Source organism: Canis lupus, chromosome 38 (genome assembly GCF_003254725.2).
Source record: "Canis lupus dingo isolate Sandy chromosome 38, ASM325472v2, whole genome shotgun sequence".
Taxonomy (NCBI): Eukaryota; Metazoa; Chordata; class Mammalia; order Carnivora; family Canidae; genus Canis; species Canis lupus.
The window spans coordinates 2,356,847-2,384,025 of record NC_064280.1 but is presented as its reverse complement, the minus strand read 5'-3'; the positions used below and the strand labels follow the sequence as shown (position 1 = coordinate 2,384,025).

General features: G+C 42.5%; 1 protein-coding gene across 2 annotated transcripts; it reads left to right on the top strand.

Moving 5' to 3' along the window:
- The first annotated feature begins 27 nt into the window (after positions 1 to 27).
- LEMD1 (LEM domain containing 1) lies at positions 28 to 26,211 on the top strand. Of its 2 annotated transcripts, XM_025421108.2 has the most exons (7): positions 28 to 167; positions 1,546 to 1,665; positions 2,282 to 2,404; positions 5,004 to 5,074; positions 12,451 to 12,531; positions 24,566 to 24,642; positions 25,600 to 26,211. In XM_025421108.2, exons 2-7 carry the CDS (start codon positions 1,584 to 1,586, stop codon positions 25,796 to 25,798), a joined length of 633 nt encoding a protein of 210 aa, XP_025276893.1. In that variant the 5' UTR covers positions 28 to 167; positions 1,546 to 1,583; the 3' UTR covers positions 25,799 to 26,211. The 2 variants fall into 2 exon arrangements, with proteins under 2 accessions (XP_025276893.1, XP_025276894.1); XM_025421109.3 differs by lacking the exon at positions 12,451 to 12,531.
- Positions 26,212 to 27,179: the final 968 nt, after the last annotated feature.

Sequence of the window (27,179 nt, the reverse complement as noted above, 5' to 3'; positions counted from 1 at the left end):
CTCAGTCTGTTGCTATGGGGTTTACTGATGTCACACTGTCCGTATTGTGATTACCATAATATGTAACAGGCAAAAAGGGACTAGTTGCTACTAAAACCCTTAGGTGAAACTCCCCCAGCTTTAGTAACCAATTCAACTGCGTAGACTTTAGACAACCATGTAAAGGGGTAAGTGGATTAATCATCCAGTTGGATTCCATTTGAATATTTTTCTTCCATATGTGTGTTCCCTCTAGGCAATTGTCTAGTGTCACTTGAAATTGATGAGGGTTCTTTTGGAGGTTATTCTGGGGAAGGTGGTGAAACAACAGACAGCTGTTCTCGAGAACAAATGTCACAGGATCTGTCTTAGCCAGCCTCTAATGATAATAGTACTAAAAAAAAATCTGAGGCGCATTGTCTTCTTCCTTTCTATATTAGGTTGTTTACTAGGGGCCAAGAATGGTAATTCAGCTTCCCCCACATAGAAAAGAAGGAAACTTCCATTTACTAAACCCCAACCGTGTGCCAGAATGTGATTCTGGTCCAAGTGTAGCTTTATGGAGGAAAACTGTAAAGCGACGCATTCTCCAACAACCCTGTTATACATGACAACTCACAGCTTCTTCTAGCTTGTATACAATGTTCTTTCTAATTGGACATTGATTGATCACCAATAAAGGCAAAGTCATTACTTAAAAATGGTCCAGATCCTCTTATGCTGAGTGATTGTCTTGTGGTAGTTTTCACCGCAATATTAAAAAGCCTGGAAACATGAGAGAAGTGAGGTACAATAAATAAACTCCTAAATTACAAATCTCCGTTGAAAGATTTGACAAACGCGTCTTTTTTCAAGATTTTTGTTAAGTAGGTAGTGGAGTCCTTTTGAGAGGATAAAGGGATCAAGTGAATAAACCTGATTGAACTTGAGGCTGGTATAGGGCTAGAAAGCCAATCAAGACTTGTGTAAGCCTATATAAATCAATTTATGTGCCAGAGAATGAATAGCTTTTTTTCAAATGCCAATTCAGCAATTACGAAGTCTGCTGGCGGTTAATTAAAAACTACCATCTCGTTATGTTCTGAGTTAAATTACAAGTGTGAAAACTACTAGTGTTTGCAATAACTGAATGCTCTGGACTCTCTGTACTCTCATCAAAAGGAGGGCAGGGATAAATAACTTTTATTTAACTCACTAGAAAATCTCTCTCAGCTCTTTCATATTTAATTAACTTCTTATCTTCTCAGAGTCTGAGTCTTAGAGTTCCTAAGCAGTGATAGAAATATTTGTTCATGTGTTCATTTGGTGCGGAAGACTTTTCTCACATTAGCTGTGTAGAAAAGTTAGAAATAATTTAACCCCAGAGACACTGGGGAATGTGACACCCACCCAAAGCTTTGCATCAAGACAACCTAAACCCAAGAAAGATTTATGGCAGGGAATGGTGATTTGGGGATTAGTCCTCCAAAAATGGAGAGGTGGGGTTGTAAGCACATTTGTGGACTTTTGGGAAAGTTCTTATTTGCAAGGCTACCTTAATGAATTTAATGTTTTTCTCTTTCAAAGATTCCACTGTCTGAAAGAGACCAAACCCCTATCACACCATGGTGGATGTGAAGAGTCTGAGTGATTATGAATTACAGAATGAACTTAATAAGCTTGGATTTTCACCTGGCCCAATATTACGTATGTATGCAGCAAATATTAGAGACGGGTCATTTCTCACTTACAAACTACCTGCAAAGATTTAAAATTATTTACAGTGGAAGGAACATATGCAATAAAAAAAGAAAAACCATCAAAATGGAAATAGAAAAAAAATTCTTTAAACACAGAAAACCATAAAGAGAAAAGAAGTGATAAATATACCTAGATGCTACACACAAATTACTAAGTATGGTGCCATAGAGAAAGGATTTTTTTTTTCCCAACAAGGAAAACCCAGTTACTTTTGATTATATCACCCTGTTGCTTTTTTTTCGTTCCTAGTATATGCACTGTTAACTATTTATGTCCTTACTGTTTATACTCTCAATAGATAGGATGTGCAACTTTGTCAGTCTTACTGTCAGATGTATCCAAAGCCCGCCTCCTTGGCTAACCCAAGGAGGCCTCACCTTAAGTGTTTGTGGAAGGAAAGGAATACGTTGAGTAGCTGTGGGGTGGACCTGATTGTCAAAGCCGTAATTAACCAACAATGTAAGGTGCAAGAATAAGGATCTGGGTGGTGAAATACGGCGGAGGCGGAGAGATGGCATTCACAGACGGAATACCTTACTCTGTTTTCCACATTCTTCTTCAGCTTCCACCAGAAAAGTGTATGAAAAAAAGTTAGTGCAATTGTTGGTCTCGCCTCCCTGTGCATCAACTGTGATGAATGGACCCTGCGAGCTGGACAGAGCTCAGGATGATGACGACAGTGAAGGTACCGTCAGATAGTCACTGCGCGCTTATTCATACCTTGTCTGGGATGATCTATGCAGCTTGAAATGCTATGCGGGGTGACCTGTGTAATGTCTGAATGGCCTGTTTGCCCACAAACAGCCTGGAGAATAGGCTCCTGGCCTGCAAAAGGAATCTGTGACTCCATGTCCATATTCATGTCAGTGACTCCCCTGGGCTGTGGGGAGTGGGGGGTCAATTTGCATGTCCTCTTATTAACCAGGTCCAAATCTGTGTTTGATTTCTAAAACCAGAAGTTCCTGCAGGGAATTTCCACATCTCCTTTGAGGCACCAACCTCTGCTTTACCTCTATCAATAAATTTGACAATTATTTTCTTCAGATTAAATGTTTTCAAATCCGTTCAGAAAGATGAGCCAAACTGTACCTCTCTGAACTCCTCTATGCCTCCTGCCCTCCTGGCTCCATGGGAGCTGACCACAACTGGTCTCCTCTGGGCCCCAGGGTAGTTGCAGAGCTGGGGTCTCTGGGATCCGGGAGCTTCTGGTCCAATGGCCTCTGCCCCCTTTATATACACCATTCTCCTGTACAAAGTGGGCTTGAAGATTCCTGCAATCCATCCCAAGGCTGTTTCATTAAATAAATTTTTATTAGGAGTCCTCTATGAGTCACAGTAAAATAACAGGAATTACCATGCATTGATAGTCACCAATGCATTTCCTGCCTAATGTGCAATATCTCATTTAACCCTCACAACACTTTTAGCTGAAGTTCAGAGAGGTCAAGTGACTGGTCCAACATCCAATAGCTAGGAAGCGGGCCCAGAATGTGTCCAGAATGTGCTATGAAGAGCAAGGTCCATTGTCTCTGTCACCACTACATGGCCAACTCCTTGCACAGTACCAGGCATGGAGCGGGAATTCAGGATATGTTTATTGAAAGAAGGTGCCAAAACTGAGATTTGAACCCAGGTCTAGTTCTCATAATTGTGCTCTTCCCATCACATGTCTTAAACTTTTCTCACAATTTCTGTGAGGATGAACACATTAACTTTCTGCCTCTGTTTGACCTGCAAAAAAAAAAAAAAAAAAGACAAAAATGGCAATTTCATACAGTTCAAGTGAATAGTTCAACAAATAAGATAAGTGCCTAGGGCCCTCTGAAAAATCCCCCGTGGTGCCTGGTATTGGAGGGTAGTACAAGTTCTGAGAGCTTTCCCTAAGTCACGCATGGCCGACCTCATTTGAAAGAGCAGCAGGGCTGGGGATGGACCCTACCATCCCCTAAGACCAGACCCTTTCTGGTTGGGGGCTATCTATCTTCAGAGTCCTGTCCCAGACCTGGACTGCATGTGATCCCATGTGATCAGGGACTAGACCAGTCCTCTGATGAAATGAAGTGCCAGGTTGGAAGATTCGAGAGACGAAGGTTTATGTACGTACTGCTCACAGCTGCCCAGGACTGCGAGTCAAAGCTGTACAGCCAAGCTGTTGTGGTCACAGGTCGAGTCCTCCCACTTCCCAGCACGTAGCCCTCCAGAGGGGAAGTTATACCCAGGCTGGGAGAAAATGGGCCCTTCAGTTTGTAAGCTTTGCCATTGCTTTACAGACTGTGTCCCCCTGATGTTAGCTCATTCAGGTCAGAGGTGGAAGCTCTGGTTCAGTCGCTGCCTTGTAGTGCAATTCTGCGGTGTCAGTGGATGGTGGTTAGGTCAAGTAGGAAAGGACAGCTTTCTCTGGGTCAGGTCTGAATCATCAGACATTTGAATCTGCTCAGTGGAGGAGCCTCCTAGACCCTGGTGCCATTAGAATGAAGGGATTGCCATAGAACTGATAAGGTCCTGGGGAGATCCAGTGCTGAGCATTTCACAGAAACACCTGGTCCTGGAGTGGGGTCGTGATGGGGACCGTGTGGCCAGGGCCAGTTCAGACCCAAGGCTAAGCTTTAGGTTATTCAGACAATGGGTAGGTTTGATTTTTCTCATTTTCACTCATTGTTTTGGCACCAACTGGACATAGCTTTAATGATTGAACCTCTTTTCAAGCTTCCCAAGTATTTTTGAATCAGAGAGCTCATTTAAAATCCCCTCCTAACATCTCTGCTGAATGTGCAACAGCGCATGATTGCTCCAAGTTTATCAAAATGCTTCTCCACAGGCTGAAGCCAAGGGCTGATGAGCAACCACCTCTCTTGTCCTTGGCATTTGCCTGATTTTAAAGCCTTTTAGCGCAACTCTGGCCTTCCCTCCTCTGGGGGCTTCTTCAGACACAGAAGGAGAAAATCCTCCTGCCCTATCTTGACATTCAGAGGTGCTTGAGGCTTGCGGCTGGTGCAAAGGGGCAAGGACCAGGCTGAAAACAGCCTCCCAGAGGAGCAGCCAGCTTGGGCTCAGCGATGTATTTCTTTCAGAGCCATACCAATACAACAGTCCTCCTGTCGGGGAGCCCTCACAGGTCCCCAGAGGTAGGCCTCAGTACATTGCACAAAGGCCACTGCAGAGATGCCCTCACAAAATTCTTCTGCCCCGCAATGGGGAGAAGTGCCCCCCAAGATTGGTGATGACTTCCTTTTCTAGCTCTTACGTTCTCATGGCCTATTTTCCTTTTGTTTTCCATGATCCAGAGCTTAATGTCACTATCATTTTGAAAGGAAATATCATTCTCTCATCAGAAAAAAACAAGGCACTCAAAAAAGTATGTACAATTCTAATGCATGAATACTTTTACCCATAATATATTAAATATAGGAAATAGTGCTCCTCCTGTGTATTTTTTTTCCTCCTGTGTATTAAGAAAGGAACTAGCAAGTCACTACATTCTGTTCTAGGGGTAAAATCCTAGTTTAAAGCAGCTAATTTTAATGCAGGTTTCTGTTTTGTGGAGCTATTTCCACATTCTGGTCGTGACCCAGAGTAACAGGGTCCTCCCAGCCAGCCCTGAAATTGCAGCTACCCCCCAGATGCCATTCCCTTCCCATTTCCCCGACCCAGGGTTTGCATCATAGGGAGCACTGAGCAGTGGAGAATGAACAGCAGCTCCTGTTTCCTTTGTTTTCCCCGACCCTGAGTCCTGGCTTCCACCCTCACTGCCATGTTGAAGCAAGTGGCCAAGTGTGTGAGGGTCACAGGTTTTGCCGTGAGGCCTCGCTGGCTGAGAGACCCTGTCCTTCCCCGTGCTTAGTGCTGGGGCTTTGGGGGAAGTCACTTAACAGACGTAAACTCCTACTGCAACTTAGTAGCAGTACCTACCTTACAGGGTGGCTGCCAGGTGAAAGGCCACCAAGGGAAAGCTCTAGAATGAGGCACATTAGTTCACGTCAACCCCAGGGATTTTTTCTCAGCCTTCTGACCACTGTCCCTCTGTATTTAGAGATGCCTGGGTCTCCTTCCATGGCAACAATACTGTCCTCGCTCAGTTCCTGGTTCTGCACCTCTCACGGTTTTCACTCTGACTCTGTCTTTTGGCTCCTGTGTGAGAGCTGTCTCCAGCCCCAACTCCTGCTCTGCATCATTTCCATTGCCTGCCCCATTCCCTTTACCTCATGTCATCTTCCCACACTGAATCCTCCACATGGGCCCCCTCCCCTGAGGCAGAGGCCTATACATCCAGCCACCTCCTGGAAAGCTCTTTCCTTTTCCTTGTCTTCCCTTCCTCCCCTCCTTCCTGCCATAGCACACAGGGTTACTTATAATGGTGAACATTTCTTAGATTGCCTAAGGGTGTTTATCCTTCTCCCCATGGCAGTCTCTACCTCCCAGCTCCTCACACAGAGGACCTCTAGGACCACGCTCATTTTTGCTTACCCCAAACCTGCCATTTGTGGCTTCTGTTTCCCTTGATGGTTTCACCATTTTCCCACTGCCCCGGCTCATGGCCTCACAAATAAAGAGTTGCCAATGGATTTGAATTATGATTTTTAAAAATCCATTGCTCCTTTCTGCTATCCTATCTTGCACCCATATCACTTTTTTTTTTTTTAAAGTAGGCTCCACACTGGATAACATGGAGCTTGAACTCAGGACCCTGAGATCAAAGACCTGAGCTGAGGTCATGTCTCACCCTTAACCGACTGAGCCACCCAGGAGCCCCCATATAAGTCTTTATTTTTTTTACTGGAATGATTGTAATATCCTCCTGACCAACCTCCACCTCTAACCTTTCCCAATTCCAGTTCAGATGTACAAGCAGAGTTTGAGTCGCATCATTCCTCTGCCTGGAAACAAGGTGCAAACTTAGCACACACCACGAAGAGACTCCCTCATCATCCTAGAAATTTCTTTCCTGGTTTCCCACTTCTCTCATTTCCTTCCCTGTGTCTTTGCCTCAGTGGTTCCTTATGCCTGGAGTTCTTTTCCTCCCGCCCTCCCTCCCGCAGCCCATTTCTCTTCTGGTTAAAATCCTCTGATTATTTAAGGACTGACTCCAGGGCCATGCCTGTGCATCCCCTTCAGTAGCTGTCATAGGCTCTTGCACAGAGCAGGAGCCCAGAGCTCACCTCATCAAACCACCAAACAGCTCTAGCAACAAACAGGTTAGTTTGCCAATATGGTCTAGTATTTCAACTACTCACTGAGTTTCAAGAAATGAAAAGGAAACCCCAAGTACGCGGTCCTGTAGTAGACTGTAGCTTTAGCTTCCCATTTGAACACAATTCAAATCTGATGAAGTAATTCTGATATCTTATAAAATTTTCTAAAGGAATTTAAAAAATCTTCCAAAGGGCTAATCAAAGGAATCCTCTCCCATTCAGAAAGCCTCATTTTGGCAGAACACCTCTTTGTCTAGTTCCTGCAGACACAGAAGGGGAGAAGAAGCAACCTGAGTATTTAAAATGTATGGGGTGGGACCAATGCCCTTCAGTCTTTGCTTTACATAAACCTGAAATAAAACCACATCAATATTTTGAATTGGCAATAGAATTAAATAGAAAGTTTGTGATGGCCTGAAATGGTTTGATCTGAAGGATTTATATAAGCCATTCTGATTCTCAGAAGGGCCTCAAGACATCTGTTCAACTTTAAATTCTGAAGTAAATGTAAATAAGCATTTAAATTTCCATGTAAAAGGTGCTAAAAGGGGTGTTTAGGAGACACTTGTCTAACACCATAGACTTTAATTACCTAAGAGCAGTGGTGTGTACCTAACTGTCCTCTGAGTACCTGGAGAGGCAGTATTTACATTTCTTTGAAACACCAAGGAACACCCATTTCCCTCTTATCCTAGTAGGGTTTCCAGTGAAATACAGACCACTTTGAGATTTGGATTACATCTATTTCTGGACGCTTTCTCATCCTGCTATGTGTGTCTTTTATCAGATCACATATGCAGCCCACTGCTTTGGAGATTAAGGCCACTTAGAAAGTCAAGCCAATATTTTTTTTTTAATTGGGGATTTATTTTTCATCAGATGGACTCCAGGCACAGCATGTGCTTCCAGTGATGAAGTAGGCAGGAAAGCCAATGTGTGTATCTCAGGCTCAAAGTCCCTTCTACCAAAGAGGGGGAAATGGGACTTGGGGCGTTGGGGAAGCAAAATGATCTGCAATGTCAGGTTGCATAGAGTGACCTCTGAGTAAGGCAAGGCGATCATGTCATTTACACCCCTAACAGGATGTTTTTGAGAATGAAAGGGGACACTCCTGGAAGGGATGCTGGAATCAAACAGGACTGTCTGGCAAACCAGGGCATCTGGGCACCCTGGGCTGTAGAGTGGTTCTGGGGTGGAGGTGTTTGCACGTGCACTCCTGTCTGCACAGGGCTTCCGGCCGTGGGAGCTGTGTGCTCCTGAGTGCTCCTGAGTGCTCCCGGCCCTTTTGGTGTCTCCTTGTTCCCTCCCAGAACATACATGCTCCTCTCTGCCAGAAGCCCGGGCAACTCGCTCATCTCGCCACCTAGTCTACACATTCCGCTAGGAGCTCCTAAAAGTGTGTTCTGTGGGTCTGAGCCTAGCAATCTGCTCCTTCAATCTGCCCCAACTCCCACCCTCTGCCTAAGAGCTTTTGCTGATTCAGGTTGTAAACCTTTGAGGGTGGGCAGCCGGGTGGCTCAGCGGTTTAGGGCCACCTTCAGCCCAGGACCTGATCCTGGAGACCTGGGATCGAGTCCCACATCGGGCTCCCTGCATGGAGCCTGTCTCTCTCTCTTGCTCTCTTTCTCTTTCTCTCTCTCTCTGTGTCTCTTATGAATAAATAAATAAAATCTCTCTAAAAAAAGAAATAAACCTTAGAGGGTGAAAACCTGCAGCTTTGAATCCTCTGCACTGAATTCAGTGCCAGGTGTATGGAGGGAGTTACAGTCATTCAGTCTTTGTTGGTGGAACTGAAGGGAGCCGTTGTCATATATCATGCAGATGACCGCCCCCCCCCCCCCCCGACTTCTTATTCTGTACCATCTCTTTTGTCTCTTAGACATACCTTACCCTATTCTCCCAAGAGACAATGCTTAGGGCACAGCGAATTGATGACCACCCAGGGAATGGTTGCAACAGAGCTTCTACCTCGGGTCTCAGCCTGTGAGCTCACAACTGTTTTATCTCTACTGGGCATTGTTCTAGACCTTTTTTTTTTAAGAAAATAGATGCGAAAGGAGTCCTAGTTCCTGCCCTGAAGAAATTTAAAAAGGAAGTCTGGAAACAAAGAGAATAGATGTATCAAAAATATGGACTCTAGAGCCAGGCTGCCTAGGTTCAAATCCCAGCTCTGCCACGACTTGGACAAGACACTTGACCTCTCCATGTTTTAGTTTCCTATCTACAAATCAGGATAATAATGGGCCTGACATCACAGATCATTTGGAGGATTAAGTTAAAAAACATGCAAGACGGAGTAGTGATGGCATGTCATAAGGGCCGTACGAGTACAATACGAACTACTATCATCAATACTATCACGTAAAAAAGCATGATACTTAGTTATCTACAAAACAAAGCAAAAATACTTAGTGAAAAATAATACGATGGCAACTGAATCTTCAGTATTGAACTCCTAAGTACTGCAGAGGATTTATCAGCGTGCCCACAAGTATATGTCTATAATTAAATAAACAGATATAATTAAAGACTCTTCTCTGTAAGTGCTATGTGTTGAAGGAGGCAGACCAGCCTTTAAAAAGAAAAAACATCATATATGACTGCCTACTATATAGGACTCCTTCTTAATCTTATGCTAAATCCTTCCCCTGCCTTTTGAAACATTGAAAAAATAATTTATTTTGAAATAACCTCAAACTTAGGGACAGTGGTAAGATTAGCATAAAGAACTCCCAGGGATCCCTGTGTGGCTCAGCGGTTAAGCACCTGCCTTCAGCCCAGGGCGTGATCCTGGAGACCCAGAACCGAATCCCACATCGGGCTCCTTGCATGGAGCCTGCTTCTCCCTCTGGTTCTCTCTCTCCCTGTGTCTCTCATGAATAAATAAATAAAATCTTTAAAAAAAAATAAAGAACTCCCATATTACTTTTCACCCAGATTATCCAGCGGTTAGCTTTTACCACATTTGCTCTGCGTGTGTGTGTGTGTGTGTGTGTGTGTGCCCCCACACGCACCCTATCATTGTATCTTTGAACCAGTTGAGGGCCAACTATAGACAGGAAGTCCCTCAGCTCCCCTGCATGTCTTCTGTCTACCCCCACAGGACACTTTCCTCCATAACTACCATGTGATGATCCAAATAAGGACATTCACATTGATTCAGTGCTACTGCCTAATATTCAGACCCCATTCAAATTTCACCAATTGTCCCCAAAATGTCTTTCTGCTCTCTGGTCCACAACCAATCCAGGAATGCACTTGGCCTCTCCCGCAGCCTTCTTTGGTCTGAAGCAGTGGTGCCTCCATCTTTCCCTGTCATTCATGTCCTTGACTATTTAAAAAAGTACAGGCTTTCATTTTGTAGGGTGATTTTTCCTTTTGACTATTCATAGAGGCCTTGAATTCTGGGCAGAAATTTCTCAGACACAGTGCTATGCTCTTCTCAGAGCATCACACCAGGGAACAATGTCATCCTGTTCCACTGGTGGTGATGGTAACCTAAATCATCTGGAAAAGTTGGTGTCTGTCAGATTTCTCCATAAAACCATCACTTTTCCTTTTGTAACTGAATGATATTTCGTAGGGAATTATTCTGAAATGATACCAACATAGTGTTCCTCATCAAGCCTCATACATTAGCCCAAGCACCCACAGATGACTGATGGATTCCACTTCCATTATGACGGTGGCCCATTAAGATTTTTTTATATCTAAGGGTACCTGGCTCAGTTGGTAGGGCATGTGACTCTAGATCTCGGGGTTGTGAGTTCAAGCCCCACACTGGGCAGAGAGATTACTTAAAAAATAAATAAAAACATTTTCTATTTTATTCTTCTTTATTAGTTGACATTCTACTGTAAGGAAGATCTCCCTTTCCCATTTATTCATTCGTTCATATTTGTTAGCGTGGACTTACTGATTCTTTATGATTCAGGAGATTGTATTCATTGATATTATTTTAATGCACAAATTGTTCCAGATTTGGCCAGTGGGAGCTCCTTCAGAATGGATAGTGTGTCCTTTTAACATGTCCTCATTACTCCTTAGGGATTTTCTTAACTTCTGACCCAAGATGTTTCAGCCCCTTCTTGTGCTTTACCTGCCGCAGGAGCATTGGTTTCTTTTATTGGAGATTTGGAAACCAAAGTCAAGGCCTTTAGGGAGCTCATTGCTGCTGGGCAGTCATTGCTTCCAAGGCCCTCTCAATGAATAGAGCTAAAAAATAAACGTCGGTATATGTACACATACGCATAGATGTCTGTAACTATTTTTATCTCTTTCTCTCTATATATGAAGTTAAAAGCCATGAGTCCATGTTCATCTCCATCTCCAGCCCAATATTTCAGTGTTCCTCCTAACCTTTCCCCTTCCTGTGACACTGAGAAACCTGGCTTCCATTATCTTCAGTATATGTACATTTTTGCTCAATTTTTAAATTTTTCTCACTGTAACCAATCTCCCATCGTAATAGCCACCACCTCTTCTGCATAAGCCCCATCACCTCCTCCTTGGCCACTGGACATGCCAACCCCTCCATGTGGCCGTCCCCTCATTGTCTCTCATCCTTGGACACAGGGCATGCTAATGCCTTCATGCTGGCTCCTCTCCTACCGCTCCCATTCTTCAACCACCAGGCACCCCAGTACCCCCTCCATACACGCAGCCTTCTGCACTCCATCTCTTTGGCCTCTGGGCATGCTGACACTCTGCCCCATTTCCAGTACAGGAGACACTGACAACCCAGGGGAGGGAAGGAAGGGAAGGAAAGCTTCATGTCTCTTTTTCCCTTCCAATTCTGAGATCGGTTTCCATATCTGCCAAAACTTTTTTAATTTTTATTTATTTATTTATTTATTTATTTATTTATTTATTTATTTATTTTTATGATAGTCACACACAGAGAGAGAGAGAGAGAGAGAGGCAGAGACACAGGCAGAGGGAGAAGCAGGCTCCATGCACCAGGAGCCTGACGTGGGATTCGATCCCAGGTCTCCAGGATCACGCCCTGGGCCAAAGGCAGGCGCCAAACCGCTGTGCCACCCAGGGATCCCCATATCTGCCAAAACTTAATAGGGTTTCACTCTCCTATTATTGCTGATAAGATACCCTGTACACCTAATATTAGCATCTGCATTGCCTACCCCAAGTGCTGCCATCGGAAGGCCCAAGGTGCCAAGGGAATATATATTAAAGGACTACTTAAGTGTGCAGTTTGAGTTGAGTTGTGCTTAGGAGACCTGATGTTAAACATCGCTATAATAGTTTCTTAATCAATTGAAAAACATCCTTATTCCCAGTAGGAGTTGTATATTCCACTTGGGTCAAAGTGAAGAGTAAATTACATATTCTATAACTACTTAATAAGCCCTCTGTTCTTACCTGTAACATGTGCTAATGGGAGCTAAATGCTGTCTTTACAAGGAATATAATTTAACATTCTCCCTATAAAAATACTGACTTCCTGGTAGATGTGCTTAAATATGCTTAATAATCAATGTATCTTTATCTTATTGACTACTTGCTGATTCTTTCTGTGTAATAGAACCCAGTTTTTGAAATACAAGAGCAGCAGGAAGAGATAATGAAATCAAACTCTGATTATAGTGATAACATGATAATAAAGGTAAACTTATTTTCATAGAACTGAATTATGAGCAGTGGTGTTCTCTTTCTATAGGAAAATATGAATTTATTTAGAAAATTCAGCTTCTCTTTTTCACCTCCAAATATAACCATACTGGACTTCAGCTAATTTATCATTTGCATTATGGGTATATAGCTATATGTACCCATTTTAGGGAGAGGAGGTTCCCATTGTACCTCCCATGTGAGAGCCCCAGATTATGTTAGTATGTTGGGATTTGCTCAGGTTTCATAAGCACCAGGCAATATTCGTCTTCATGAGCCCAGGCTTGATTTATTGTAATTACTGACCACGGAATTCCCTATTTCAAAGGCATCTTGAAGGAGGCTGTATGGCTTATTTTACAGATGAGGAAACCGACCGAGAGGGATTATGACTCGCCCAAGACCACACAGATAGGTTGCAGAAAAATAGGGAGTGGACTTCCCAGTCTTCTAATTTCCATTCTACTGCCCTTTCCATTAGATCAGGCTGCCAAAAGGGGAGGAAAAGCAACCAGGCACCTGAGCAGTGAAACAGCTCCTCCCAGTGTCTCTCCCTGGTATCGCAGAAGGACTCCTGGACATCTGTTCTCCCATGGAAGCCAAGGCTTCTTTTTGATGATTGCTTTGTAGTTGGAGCCCACATGAGTCACTCTTTGGTGACCCTTCCACTCACACGTAAAAGCCCTGGTACAGAGCCCAGCGCGGTTCAAATGGGCTGATATAAATGCAGGAGGGTACCTGGAATTTGCCCAAGGGGATGGAAAAAAATTCAAACCTGAAAATATTTTTTGACGACTTATGATAATATATCTTATGCATCTAAAAAGGTATAAAGAATTCCACAATAAGCAGTTAGATTCCCACCCCAGAGATTAAAAAAAATAAATCAATTCCATTGGAGACCAATGTAGACTTCCCTGATCATATTCCCATTCCTTCCTTTCCCCCAAGGTAAACACTATCCTGAATTTTCTTTTCATTCTTTTCCTTTCCTTTATAGTATCCACAAGCTTTAGTTTCTCCTGATTTTAGATTTTATTTAAATGACATCACCATGGGGTGCCTGGGTGGTTCAGGTGATTACACATCCCACTCTTGATTTTCAGCTAGGGTCGTGATCTCTGGGTCGTGAGATTGAGCCCTGCATCAGGTTCTATACAGGGCATGGAGTCTGCTTGGGATTCTCTCTCTCCCTCTCTCCCTCTGCCCCTCCTCCAGCTAAATAAATAAATAATAAATAAATAAATAAATAAATAAATAATAATAAATAAAATCATGTAAGTAATCTTCTATAACTTCCCTTTATCATTCAGCATTATGCCATGCGTTTCTCCCAATATTTTTGTGCTGGTTCATTCATTTGCATGGCTATATAATTATTGCAAAAATATATTGATCCATTCCTTATTTATTGGACATTTGTATTCTTTCCAAGTTTTTCTAATATGAACAATGCTGCTACAAACATCGTGGTATGTGACCCATTGCATACATGTGCAATAATTTTTTTCTGTTTGAGTGAATACACCTAGGAGTGGAATTGCTAGAAAATCAAGGATACAGACCTCTTCCACGTTAGATATCATGTTAAACTGCCCTACAAAATGACTGAACCATCTGACAGTCCTACCAGCAGTATAAAGAGCTCCATCACAATCTTCTTCAAAATTTAGTATTGCCATACTTAATGTTTGTCCAAGTAGTAAGTATAAGGTTGTATTTCATTAAAATAATTTGCTTATAAGGGTGAGCATCTTCTTATATGTTTGTTGGTCATTTGTGTTTTCTCATCTGTGAAGTGCTGGTTCATGTCTTTTGCCCATTTTTTCTATTAGGTTATCTTTTTCTTGTTAACTTACAGGATCTCTTTATATATTTTGGATACTAATCCTTTGTTGGTCATAAGTTCAGTACATATCTTCTAGTAGTCTGGGCTTTTTTTTAATAGCAGTTTTGGGTTCACAGCAAAATTGAGAGGAAGGTGCAGAGATTTCTTATCTATTCCCTGCCCCCACACATGCATAATCTCCCCCATTACCATCCCGCAGTGGGCCTATCTTTTCACTCTTTCCTTGATGCCTTTAAAAAATAGTAATGAGGGTGCCTGGGTGTTCATTCGGTTAGGTATCTGCCTTTGGCTGGGGTCATGATCCCAGGGTCTCGATATCAAGCCCCGCAGTGGGCTCCCTGCTCCATGAGGAGTCTGCTTATCACTTGGCCTCTGCCTCTCCCAGCTCATTCTCTCTCTCTCTCTCTCTCTAATAAATCAATAAAATCTTTTTTAAAAAATTCTGCTAAGATTAAATTCACATACAATTTACTATTTTAAAATGCATGATTCACTGGCATTTAGGACATTCAGAGTGCCAGAAAACCACCACGTCTATCTAGTTTCAAAACATTTTCAGTACCTCAAAATAAAACTCAGTATTCATTAAGCAGTTAGTCCTCAAACCCTTCTTGACAACAACTAATCTCCTTTCTGTTTCAGTGGATCTACCTCTTCTGGATATTTCATATAAATGGAACATTCAGGATGTGATACTTTGTGACTGGCTCCTTCCACCCAGCTGACTGTTTGCAAGCTTCACCCACATCACAGCATGTATTTGTACTAGTGCTTGAGTGAATAACATTCCATTGTATGCATAGACCACAGTTTGCTTATTCATTCATTTGCTGCTGAACATTTAGATTGTTTCCACCTCTTGCATATTGGGAAAAGTAATACTGTAAAAAATTCAAGGACAAGTATTCCAATACCTGTTTTCAGTTCTTTCAGATATATACTTGGGAGTGGAATGGCTGGATGATATGGTATTTCTGTGTTTGACATTTTTAGTAATGGCTAACCCATTTTCCACAATAACTGCAGCATTGTACATTCACACTAGTGTCCAAGGGATCCGGTATTACCATACCTTGACAACACTTGTCGTTCTACACCAACTTGTTCTTAGTAACCATCTTGGAAGATGTGAAATGGTATCTCAGCGTGGTTTTAATTTGCATTTTCCTAATGACTAATGATACTGAGCATCTTTTCATGATTTACTGGCCATTTGTATATCTTCTTTGAGGAAATGTCTAACCCAGCCCTTTGTCCATTTTTTAACTGGGTTGCTTGTCTTTCTATTGTTGAGTTGTAAGAGTCTTATGTATTCTGAAAGCTACACTGTTATATAAGATTTGCAATTTTTTTTTTCATTCTGTGGATTGCCTTTTCACTTCCTTGGTGATGTCTCTTGATGCACAAAGGTCTTGAGAAGTTTGATTATGATGTATATTTGGCATGGATTTCCTTGCATTTGTCCTGTTTGGAATTCACTCAGTTTCTTCAATCTGTTCATTTATGTCTTTTGCCAAATTTGGGGAATTTTCAGCCATTGTTTCTTCAAATATCTTTTTCAGCCTGACCTCATTCTCGTCTCCTTTAGGGACTCTGATGACACAAATGTTAGATCTTCTATTGTAATTCCCCAAGACTCTGTTTATCTGTATTTTATGCTTCTCCTCCACCTCCATTTTCTCTCTGTGCTTTGTTGTGGGTGATTTATACAGTTCTATCTTCAAGTAGATTGATTCTTTCCTCTGTGTTTCCTATTCTTCTGTCAAGCCCATCTAGTGAGTTTTTACTTTGATGGTTGGATATGTTTTTTTCACTTCTCAACTTACACAGGGCCCTTCTGTATATATTCTACTTCTCTGCAAAGTTAATAATTTTTTCATTTGTTACATACCTTTTTGTATTGTTCCTTGAAGCATTTGATGATGGCTGCTTTAAAATCCTCGTCAGATAATTCCAACATTTGTGTTATCTCAGTTTATTGACATTTATGAGACTCTGGATCTTATCTATTTATTTATTTATTTATTTATTTATTTATTTATTTATATTTGAGAGACAGAGAAAGAGCATGAGTAGTGGAAAGGGAGAAGCCGACTCCTCACTGAGCTAGGAGCCTGATGCGGGGGGGCTTGATCCCAGGACCCAGAGATCATGACCTGAGCTGAAGGCAGACACTTAACCAACTGAGCCACCCAAGGGCTCCTCTGGATCTTATTTAATTTTGCTTTTGCTTAAGCAGGCCTCCTCAGACTCCACACTAGTGCTTTCTCTTTGCTGTCAAGTGGGGCTAGAAGTCCAGGTCCCCCACTGGTCCGCTATCACCACCCTGGTCTGTGCACCCTGTGGGCTCCCAAGTAGCCTCCACTGGTGACCACACCTGGGGGTGGTAGTCCAGGCTTCCCCTGCACCCGGGCCGGTGGGCATAGGGTAGGCTGTCTGGCCAGAGTAGAGTAGCTACTGTCAAAAAGTCTTCTTCTTTTTTTTTCTTTTTAAAGATTTTATTTATTTATTCATGAGAGACACATAGAGAGAGAGGCAGAGGAAGAGGCAGAGGGAGAGCAGGCTCCATGCAGGGAGCCCGACATGGGACTCGATCCCGGGTCTCCAGGATCAGGCCCTGGGTCTAAGGCAGCACTAAACCGCTGAGCCCCCCGGGCTGCCCCAAAAAAGCCTTCTGTCTCACTTGGCTGCCACCTTCTCCTTTCCCATCTTTGACTTTTCTGGGGGCTTTTTTCATTTGCACCCGTTCCCATTTTCAGGTTGCTAGCTTGTCCAGGACTCCCATCTGGGATGTGCGAGGTCAAAAGAAGACCCAAGGCACTCACCATGTGTCATTCCTCGGGTGCCCAGGTCCCTCATCCCTCTGCTTCTTACCACCTTGCAGCGTCGTCTTCTGTCTGCTTGATATATATACTGTCCAGGTTTTGGAGCAATACTCAGCAGGATTGCGAGAAGCATATCTATCCCGTCTTGTTCCCAGTCCCATTTTTGAAGTCTGTCCTTTGGATCTGCAGCGTTAGCCCTTGCCATATGTCAGATTTCCATAATACACGAATGTTTTGAAATGTCCCCAGGATTTGTTTTATTCAGGTATAGTAAGTTGACAGACGTGGAGACTACTATTGAAAGAATTCATGGCATCCAGCACCATGTGGGGGAACTACAGAGTCAGGCAGGGGGCGAGAGTGAGGAGAAAGTATGGGCATCCCACTTTATTGTGGGTTTTGCAGGAAGAAATTGGTCAGGCAAGGTAAGCATTTTAGGATTGGCTCATTTGAACAATTCCAATGAGCTCCAGGCTACAGGGGTGGTTGCTAGTTGGCCAATCTGGCCCTAGGCTGAATTACAGCAGGGGAAATATTGACTCGGTATGGTAGAGACAAAGGAGGTAGTTGGGGATATGGATTTGGGGTTAGTTGACTTGCCTCTGAAAGGCTTGCTCATGTGCATTCTCTCTAGGACTAGCAAGGCTCCAAGATGTCAAAGCATCATAAACCAGAAAACAAGAGCCATGATTGATATGACGGGGTCTCTACTCTGATCAGTTTGTCCAGCCTATGCCCAGAGCAGAATGTTGTAATTACCAGAGCAAGTCCCCATCCTCCTTGTTGTTTTAAAGTAATGTCTCAATTTTACTTGTCCTTTTGTCCTTCCACATAAATTTTTGAATAAGCTTATCGAGTTCCATGAAAAATTCAGATAGGAATTTTGATTGAAATTTTACTGACTTTAAGAATTAATTTGGAAAGAGCTAAATCTTTATTCTGTTGAGTCTTCCTGTTCATGTTCTTTACATTAATTTAAATTTTCTTGTCCTTCAGTAAGATTTTATAATATTTTCAGTGTAGGTCATGTTCATTTTTTGTTAGCTTTAGTAGGTGGCTGTGTTAGGTTTTTAATTTTTGTTCTTATCGGGAACAGTATCTTTTAAAAAATCTGTTTAAATGGTTTGTTGCTAGTATAGAGAAACACAATTGACTTTTTCATATGGACCTTATAACAGTGACTCTTGCGACGCCTGGGTGGCTCAGCAGTTGAGCTTCCACCTTCTTTTTTTTTTTTTTTAAGATTTTATTTATTTATTCATGAGAGACACACAGAGGCAGAGACACAGGCAGAGGGAGAAGCAGGCTCCCTGTGGGGAGGCCGATGCAGGACTCGATCCCAGGACCCCGGGATCATGACCTGAGCCGAAAGCAGACACTCTAGACACCTGGGTGGCTCAGTGGTTGAGCGCCTGCCTTCGGCTCAGGACATGATCCCAGGGTCCTGGGATCAAGTCGTGCATCAGGGTCCCCACAGGGAGCCTGCTTCTCCCTCTGCCTGTGTCTCTGCCTCTCTGTTTCTTGTAATGGATGAATAAAATCTTTTTTTTGGATGAATAAAATCTTTAAAAATAATAATAATAATAATAATAATAATAATAATAATTTTTCTGTAAATTTTTTAGTCCAGTTTGTATACTTTTCATTTTTTCTGTTTTGTTTTGTTTTGTTTTGTTTTGTTTTACTGGACTAAGACCCCTATATTACAGTATTAAGTAAGAGTGATAATAAGACTTCTTCCCTTGGTTCTGATTTTAAAAGGAATTCATTTAGCATTTTACCTTTAAGTATGATTTTTGGTATAGGTGTTGGAAGACACTTTTTGTCAAGTTAAAGACGTTCCCATTCTATTCCTGGTTTGCTAGAGGATTCCCTTTATTTTATATATTTTTTAAGATTTTTATTTATTTATTCATGAGACACACAGAGAGGCAGAGACACAGCCAGAGGGAGAAGCAGGCTCCATGCAAGGAGCCGGATATGGGACTCGATCCCAGGACCCCGGGATCATGACATGTGCCAAAGGCAGATGCTCAACCACTGAGCTACCCAGGCGCCCCAAAGATTCCCTTTAACACACACACACACACACACACACACACACACAGAAATGGTGATGATCTTCAACCTTTCCTTTGTTAATGTGGTAGAGATTATTTTAGAAGGCTTTTAATTAATTCAAAATCATAACTTAGGTTAACAGAGCACAATGTTGAAAATGAGAGCTTTATTAAATCAAGGATGAGGTAAAAACAATGAAGTAAGAGTCTGAAATTACTGTAGAATCTTTTATTAACTGAATCCTTTTTAGTCAATAAAGGGATTTGAAGTTAATTCAATTTTAAAGAGATCTAAATCAAAAGGTTTTTCCTGCCTGGGAGCAGGTTCACAACTACCAGTTTGTCCAGCCATTGGTAAAAGAATATCTGGTTCTGTAATATAAGCTGCTATTTGAAAAACTGCATCCACCAAATAGAGTGATTAGGAAAGTGTAACACATTGCAGTTAGGAGAGGATTTTGTCCTCTCCCCCAGGAACAGCATTGCCTCCTGCCTCCCCAGAGGCCAACAGTAAGAAATCCTGGGAGAGTAAGAGAAAGGAGTGGGGCAGAAGTCAGACAGCAGGGCACACAGCCCACCGCACAGCCTGGCACCGCTGCTCTGATTGCCTGCAACTGCAGGTGTCAGGCTGTGACATCTCTGGCTAGGTTTGGGTTGACCTTGTAAAACATACACCTTGTGGAAATGCAAACAAACGTATTTCCTCGTGCACAAAAATGAATGGCTTTAGTCAAGGTGGATCATTTTCAAAAACCAAATACATTTTTTTGATGAGTAATGATTGAATGAGAAAACAAAATGATTCTTACTCGTCTGGTTCTGGATATAGCCCAAGGTTTTGTAGTTCACTGTAATACAATAGGACATAATATCTCACACACGCTCCATTTTTGGATTCAATGGATATAATAAGTAGGCCAGAATTAGCACAAAATTAGTCTACCTAGAGAAATCTTGGGAAAAAAAAAAGACTCATCTCAAATATTTAAGAAGAGATCAGATGGCTACAAGTGTTACTCCCACAGGAAATTAATTAATGATTTGATCATTTATTAATGACTGAAAACCGTTTTTAAGATTTTTCTTAAAGATTTTGTTTATTTGAGAAAGAGGGAGAGAGAGAGAATGAGAGAGAGAGAGCATGCGTACAAGCAGGGGGAGGGGCAGAGGAAGAGGGAGAAGCAAACTCCCCACTGAGCAGGGAGCCTGATGTGGGGCTTGATCCCAGGACCCCGGGATCATGACCTGAGCCAAAGCCAGATGCTTAACTTACTGAGCCACCCAGGTGCCCTAGAAATATGTTTTCACTATATTTTTCATGATGAGTTTCCCCAATAGAAATATTACAAGACAAAAATACAGGTCACTGGAGCCAGAAAATGGGGGTTTTAAGTCGTAATTGTGCCTTTTCTGATAGCATAACCTGCACAGATAGTTTTACTCCCATTAAACCTCTATTTTTGGGACTCCCTGGTGGCTCAGCAGGTTTAGTGTCTGCCTTTGGCCCAGGGCCTGATCCTGGAGTCCCAGGATCAAGTCCCACATCAGGCTCCCTGCATGGAGCCTGCTTCTCCCTCTGCCTGTGTCTCTGCCTCTGTGTGTGTGTGTGTGTGTGTGTGTGTCATGAATAAATAAATAGAAATCTTTTAAAAAATAATAAAATAAAAGTTAAAAAAAATAAAATAAACCTCTATTTTCTCATCTAGAAAATGGTTACTACAGAGCTGTTAGAAAGATTACATGGATCTGGGGCATGTTGAATGCCCAAGACAACAGACACTCAGAACTCGGTATTTCTAATTCTCTTCTAGTTAAAGCTGCATTATCCACCCTCTGCAGGACAGCAGGGTGATCAAGAGCAGGGACTCTGAGACTACACTACCTGGTTTGGATTCTGGCTCCACCATCTCACCTGCTGTGTGACCAAGGGCACGTGACTTAAACTCTCCAAGCCTCAGTTTTTGTCATCTGTGAATTAGGCGTAAAAAAAGCACCTTACTCATAGGGTGGTATCAAGAATTAAATGAGTTGATGTAAAATGCCTAGAGTGGTGCCTGGAAATACTATATAAGTGTCAGCTAGGATAGTATTAACACACTCATTGTTTACTGCATTAGCATATCTCAGAATTATTATGACTACAGCTGTGATCAAAATATGTGGATGGGTGTCATTATCTGACTTGAATGCCAGCGGTGTAGTGAGGAGGGTGGGGAAGCAGAGGCGGCCACATATCCCTCCCACCCCCAGCCGTGAATGCTTTGAAACAGCCAGCTTTGCAGATTCTAGCTCTAGCTAGGAATAGGGAGAAAGGAGCATTATGCTCCCCCATGGGTGCAATTCTTTTTTTTTTTTTTAAGATTTTTTATTTATTTATTCATAGAGACAGAGAGAGAGAGAGAAGCAGAGACACAGGCAGAGGGAGAAGCAGGCATCATACAGAGAGCCTGATGTGGGACTCGATCCAGGGTCTCCAGGATCACACCCTGGGCTGCAGGCGGCCCTAAACCGCTGCGCCACCAGGGCTGCCCCCATGGGTGCAATTCACCCCCACTAAGCCATTGCTTTAATGAACACCAATATTTTTTAGTTCCATTGTAAATGGTGTTTATAATGAAAACCATATTTAACAACTTTAAGGGAATTTTTTTAATGAAAAATGAATCAACTACAAACATGCCACCTGACAACAAAAACTGATTTCATTGTTTATATTTCTCCCTAGATCCTGTTTGTGTGTGTGTGGTATGAGTTTAGCCAGTTGCCACCACTGTGTACATGCAATTTCATGCTGTTTACTGTGATCGATAACCCTTTCCCCAACCTTATAATTATAATTATTATTGATGGCTGCACAGTCAAGTTGATAGGCCATGATTACTCTTTTTTTGAAAATCTAAATGTCCACATTTTACATGCTGTAGGAGAACTTTACATGTGGATGATAGTAAAGGAAAGAAATTCTGAAAGAAAAGGCAATCAGAGACCTAAACCTTATGGCAAGAGAGAAGAGAAGGGAGGGAGCATTTGATTGCCTAAGAGCTGTGAAATCCTATAATTTGATTTTGCAAAAGACTTCTACCCCAAATGTTTTATTTAACAGACCTATTTTTACATTTAAGAGAATTAAAAAGAATTTGCATGTGACGGGTACGTGGAGGCTCATTATACTGTTGTCTACTTTTGTATATGCTTGAAACTTTCTGTAATTAAAAAGGTTGAAAAAAAGAATGTGCTTATAAAAGATTTTAACTACGCCCTTGAAAATAGTTTGAAGGGGATCCCTGGGTGGCTCAGCGGTTTGGCGCCTGCCTTCAGCCCAGGGCACGATCCTGGAGTCCTGGGATCAAGTCCTGTGTCGGGCTTCCGGCATGGAGCCTGCTTCTCCCTCTGCCTGTGTCTCTGCCTCTCTCTCTCTATGTCTATCATGAATACATAAATAAATAAATCTTAAAAAAAAAAAAAAAAGAAAATAGTTTGGAGCATCTCTCAGTAAGCAAACCACCAGTAGCCCACATGCCATCTTGGTGGGAATTTTCAAGAGTCCCCCTCTTCCAGGAAATCGTAGAGGTATGTAATCTGTGACCTCTGCTCTGGGCACAGTGCTTCCTTGGATGGCACCTTGTGCTGTGCACAGCTTCCCACCATCAGCAGAGGCCCTGCTCGGGTATCACTAAAACACTGTTAAGAACATCTTCTTTAAGAAGGCAAGGCCGTAGCTGCTTTGACGCCCATAGGCCTATATTGGGAAGCGGGTGACCAGCCTTAAATGACGGTACACCAGGCCATGCCCTCCTCACCCACCGTGGGCTGACATCATCAGACCTGCCGACACAATACACCCAGCCTGGACACTGCAGACATTTGAGGATGCTGAGGCCTGAATCATAAACACAAATGGACAATCAAGGAAAACCAGATGCGGGAGGAAAAACAGCAACACACAATTCATAATAATGACTATGGTCATAATCTTTATTGCTAGCATTCACTGAATGCTGACTATGTGCCAGGAGATGTTTTAATCGTTTTTCATGTGTTAAGTCACTTAATCTTTACAACTCTATTTCATGGGGAGAAACCAAGGCATAGAGAGCTATCCTTTTTTTTACTATATTGGAAATATAACCACACAAAAGAAAGTTTTGGGAAAAGAAAATAAAACGTGATTGGTCCAGATTTCTATCCCTCTTATGAGATGACATTTTCATTTTCAGAAATTACTTTCTTGTTTTTGTCCATAGCCAACTTGCTTTTTATTTTAATTTTATTTTTTAAAAGATTTATTTATTGGGCAGCCCCGGTGGCGCAGCGGTTTGGCGCCGCCTGCAGCCTGGGGTGTGATCCTGGAGACCCAGGATCGAGACCCACATCGGGCTTCCTGCACGGAGCCTGCTTCTCCCTCCACCTGTGTCTGCCTCTCTCTTCGCTCTCTCTGAATGAATAAATAAATCTTAAAAAAAAAAAAAGATTTATTTATTTATTTATTTATTTATTTGAGAGAGAGCGAGCTTGCAGGGGTGGGAGGAGAGGGAGAGGGATAGAGAGAATCTTTTTTTTTTTTTTTTGGATAGAGAGAATCTTAAGCAGATTCCTTGCTCAGCACAGAGCCCCCTATGGGGCTCAATCTTACAACCCTGAGGTCATGGCCTGAGCTGAAACCAAGAGTCAGTCGTTCAACTGACAGAGCCACCAGGTGCAACTTTTTTTTTTTTTAAGATTTTATTGATTTATTCCTGAGAGACACAGAGAAAGAGAGAGAGGCAGAGACACAGGCAGAGGGAGAAGCAGGCTCCATGCAGGAAGCCGGATGTGGGACTCGATCCCGGGTCTCCAGGATCAGGCCCTGGGCCGAAGGCAGATGCTCAACCGCTGAGCCACCTAGACGTCCCGCCAACTTGTTTTTTAAAATATCTTTATTCTTTGTAAATGATGCCTGGTCATAAAAAAAAAAATTTAAAAAAAAACCCTCAAATAAGAGCAAAACAGAGAGTTGATATTTAAGACCAGAATGCTACTCACATCATGTGACCCTAGCTACCAATGTGCCTATTGTTAATGTATGAGTCACTGAAGTAAAATATTACTCCATGGCACTTGAACATTTTTGCTAATTATTGAGTAAAGGAAGCTTAAAGTTTGTGTTATGAGGTGGCTAAATACCTAATGTACCAAAAACTTCCATATCAACCCTCAGATTATATGATTTTTTCTAGAATAAAAAAAATAATAAAGTCTTTTGTACAAGACATTGGAAAAATAAATTCTTCTTGATATTTTCTTTCTGTTCATTAGAGACTCGAGGCTTCCATCACTAACCCAGAAGCCCTAGATATCTACTACCTGGCTTATAAGCATCCTGAGGGAATAAGGTAATGCTTTTCCTAGCATATGAGAGGAGGATGTTGTCTTATATAATTCCTGGGGAAATTTTTGTTATTCAGATTTCTGTGAAAGGCTTACGGCTGAAAAGAATCTGTTGAGAAAGAAGTTTTTTTTTTTTAAAGATTGTATTTATTTATTCATGAGAGACAGAGAGAGAGAGAAGCAGAAACACAGGCAGAAGGAGAAGCAGGCTCCATGCAGGGAGCCCAATGTGGGACTATCGCAGGACTCCAGGATCAGGCCCTGAGCCAAGACAGACACCCAACCCCTGAGCCGCCCAGGTGTCCCATGGAGACATTTATTCCTATGTGTGTCCTGGGAAATAAGGAAAGAGGGGGGAAAAAAGGGAAAAGGTAGTTGATAAAAGAGCTCAAGACAGGCCATTTTATTTGTTGTTCAGAAAGTTAAGTCTCCTGGAAAGTTCGGTAACTTCTGAATAAAGTTAGGCAGATTTCCAGGATTAGACAAGTGGGTACATAAAAGTCTCCCTAAGAGAGTTCAGAAAGTACCACCTTTTAAACCAACATTAGCAGATTTTAAAAGCACTTCTCATCTCACCCCTGAAGGGCACTCCTTAGTCACATTGGTGAAGAGAGGAAGGAGAGGCTGTGTGTACTGGTATCCCCTATCCACCTGCACCCATTCCCAATGGGGATCAAAGTTTCTGCAGCTCCCTGAATCAGACCTTGGGCCAGCATTGAAAGATGCTATGCAAGTGGGTGGTAATACTAAATAAATGCTTTTTTTGGGTTTTAGGGATCTCATATCCCTGTGATACCTCATTAATCTCACTTGTCGAAATCAGCATAAATTTTAAACAAGTAGAGGGCTGTTCCCTAAAAGCCCCACCATGGTTGCTCCCCGGGGGTGAAGGGTCACATTCTTTAAGGAGGTGCTTGAGTCATCGCTGTACACAACCCTAAGAGCCACTAATGTTTTCACAGGTTTCCTAACAGAGCATCAAACACCAGATTCGAAGGATGGAGTTGCATCAGAGAAACAGACTACTGCCCGGTGAACAGGAGTGTTGAGTTCGGGAACCTAGAAATTCTTCCAGTGGGCCTGAAGCTTGCTGTGTTTGGCATCTTCATCATTGTGATATTTGTCTACATAACAGTGGAAAAGGAGCCGTTCTTTGGCTAAGTGCTTTAGGAACAGAGCAATGAGTGAGCACCTGAGCATGCCTCTAAGCCGTCCTGCTGCAGGGAAGGACAGAAAGGCTGCTTGAAAAAGGGATGCCCAGCCCCATAGCCAGGTAGCTTTCCTCTCTGCTGCTCTCACAAAACCCTACCCAGGCTCATGATTTCAAAGCCAATGGGGCCTTACATACTGTCTAGTTCACCACTTATGTTTCGAGATAAGGGAACAGGCCAGGGAGGTTGAAGGAAATGCCAAAAGTCACAATGAACTGAATCCAGAATCCAAGGTGCAAAGAAACAAGGTAAAGAAGCAGACACTCTCATCAAAGAGCTTGAGGATAAGGAATTCCCCACATGACGGCATGCTGGCCATCATTAAAAGCGCTGCCACATCTGAAGCATACTTCGAAAAGAAAACCATGCCTGGTGTTTTTCTTTTGAACTATGGTGGTGAGCCATAGGTCCTGCCTCGCCTCACGCTTCCAATGATAGAGTGAACTATGGGAAAGGCCCCCAATAGGTGTTGACAAAAAAAGGAATGCATATGGTTTGGCAAACACAAAGCCTTATCCGGCATCACAGGTCATGAAAGGAAAACAATTTAGAACAAGACAGCATTTTCGCCATTGAAATGTAGCAAAGTTTGAAAAAATTAATGCCCAGTGAGGGAATGTTATAGGAACTTGGCCTCTGGGATCATGCAGAGCTGGGGAGGCATCCAGCTCCTCTGTTTCTTAGCTCTGTGACCCTGGGTGAGTTAGTTGTCATTCTCTGTGCTTCAGTTTCAACTTCTGAAAATAGGGGTGGAATAGATCTCTTAGGGGGTGAAGAATTTGAAGAAATAATCCATACAAAGTACTTACTGCGGTCCACACCTGATTGGTAGTAAGCCTTCAAAAAGTACTCAAGCAATGTTATGCTTCAGCACAATATTTCTACTTCTTGAAGGAGCTAATGCTAGATACAGAGAAGTCTCTCCCCACCCCTGCTTTTTAAAGTTTTTATTTAAGTTCCAGGTGGTTAACATACAGTGTAATATTAGTGTCAGATGTACAATAATACAGTGATTCAGCACTTCATACAACACCTGGTGCTCATCACTAGTGCACTCCTTAATCTCCATCACCTTTTTAACCCATCACCCCACTCCCCTCTAGTAACCATCAGTTCATTCTCTCTTTTTTTTTTTTTTAATTTATTTATTCATGAGAGACACAGAGAGAGAGGCAGAGACACAGGCAGAGGGAGAAGCAGGCTCCACGCAGGGAGCCCGACGTGGGTCCTGATTCCGGGCCTCCAGGATCACACCCCAGGCTGCAGGACGCGCTAAACCACTGCGCCACAGGGGCCGCCCCAGTTCATTCTCTATAGTAAAGAGTGAGAAG

Excerpts from the sequence above, each read along its gene's own strand:
- LEMD1 (XM_025421108.2), top strand. The coding sequence starts at position 1,584 with ATGGTGGATGTGAAGAGTCTGAGTGATTATGAATTACAGAATGAACTT. Across the intron at positions 5,075-12,450 it reads AAAACAAGGCACTCAAAAAA|AACCCAGTTTTTGAAATACA; the intron begins GTATGTACAATT and ends TCTGTGTAATAG. Across the intron at positions 12,532-24,565 it reads GTGATAACATGATAATAAAG|AGACTCGAGGCTTCCATCAC; the intron begins GTAAACTTATTT and ends TCTGTTCATTAG.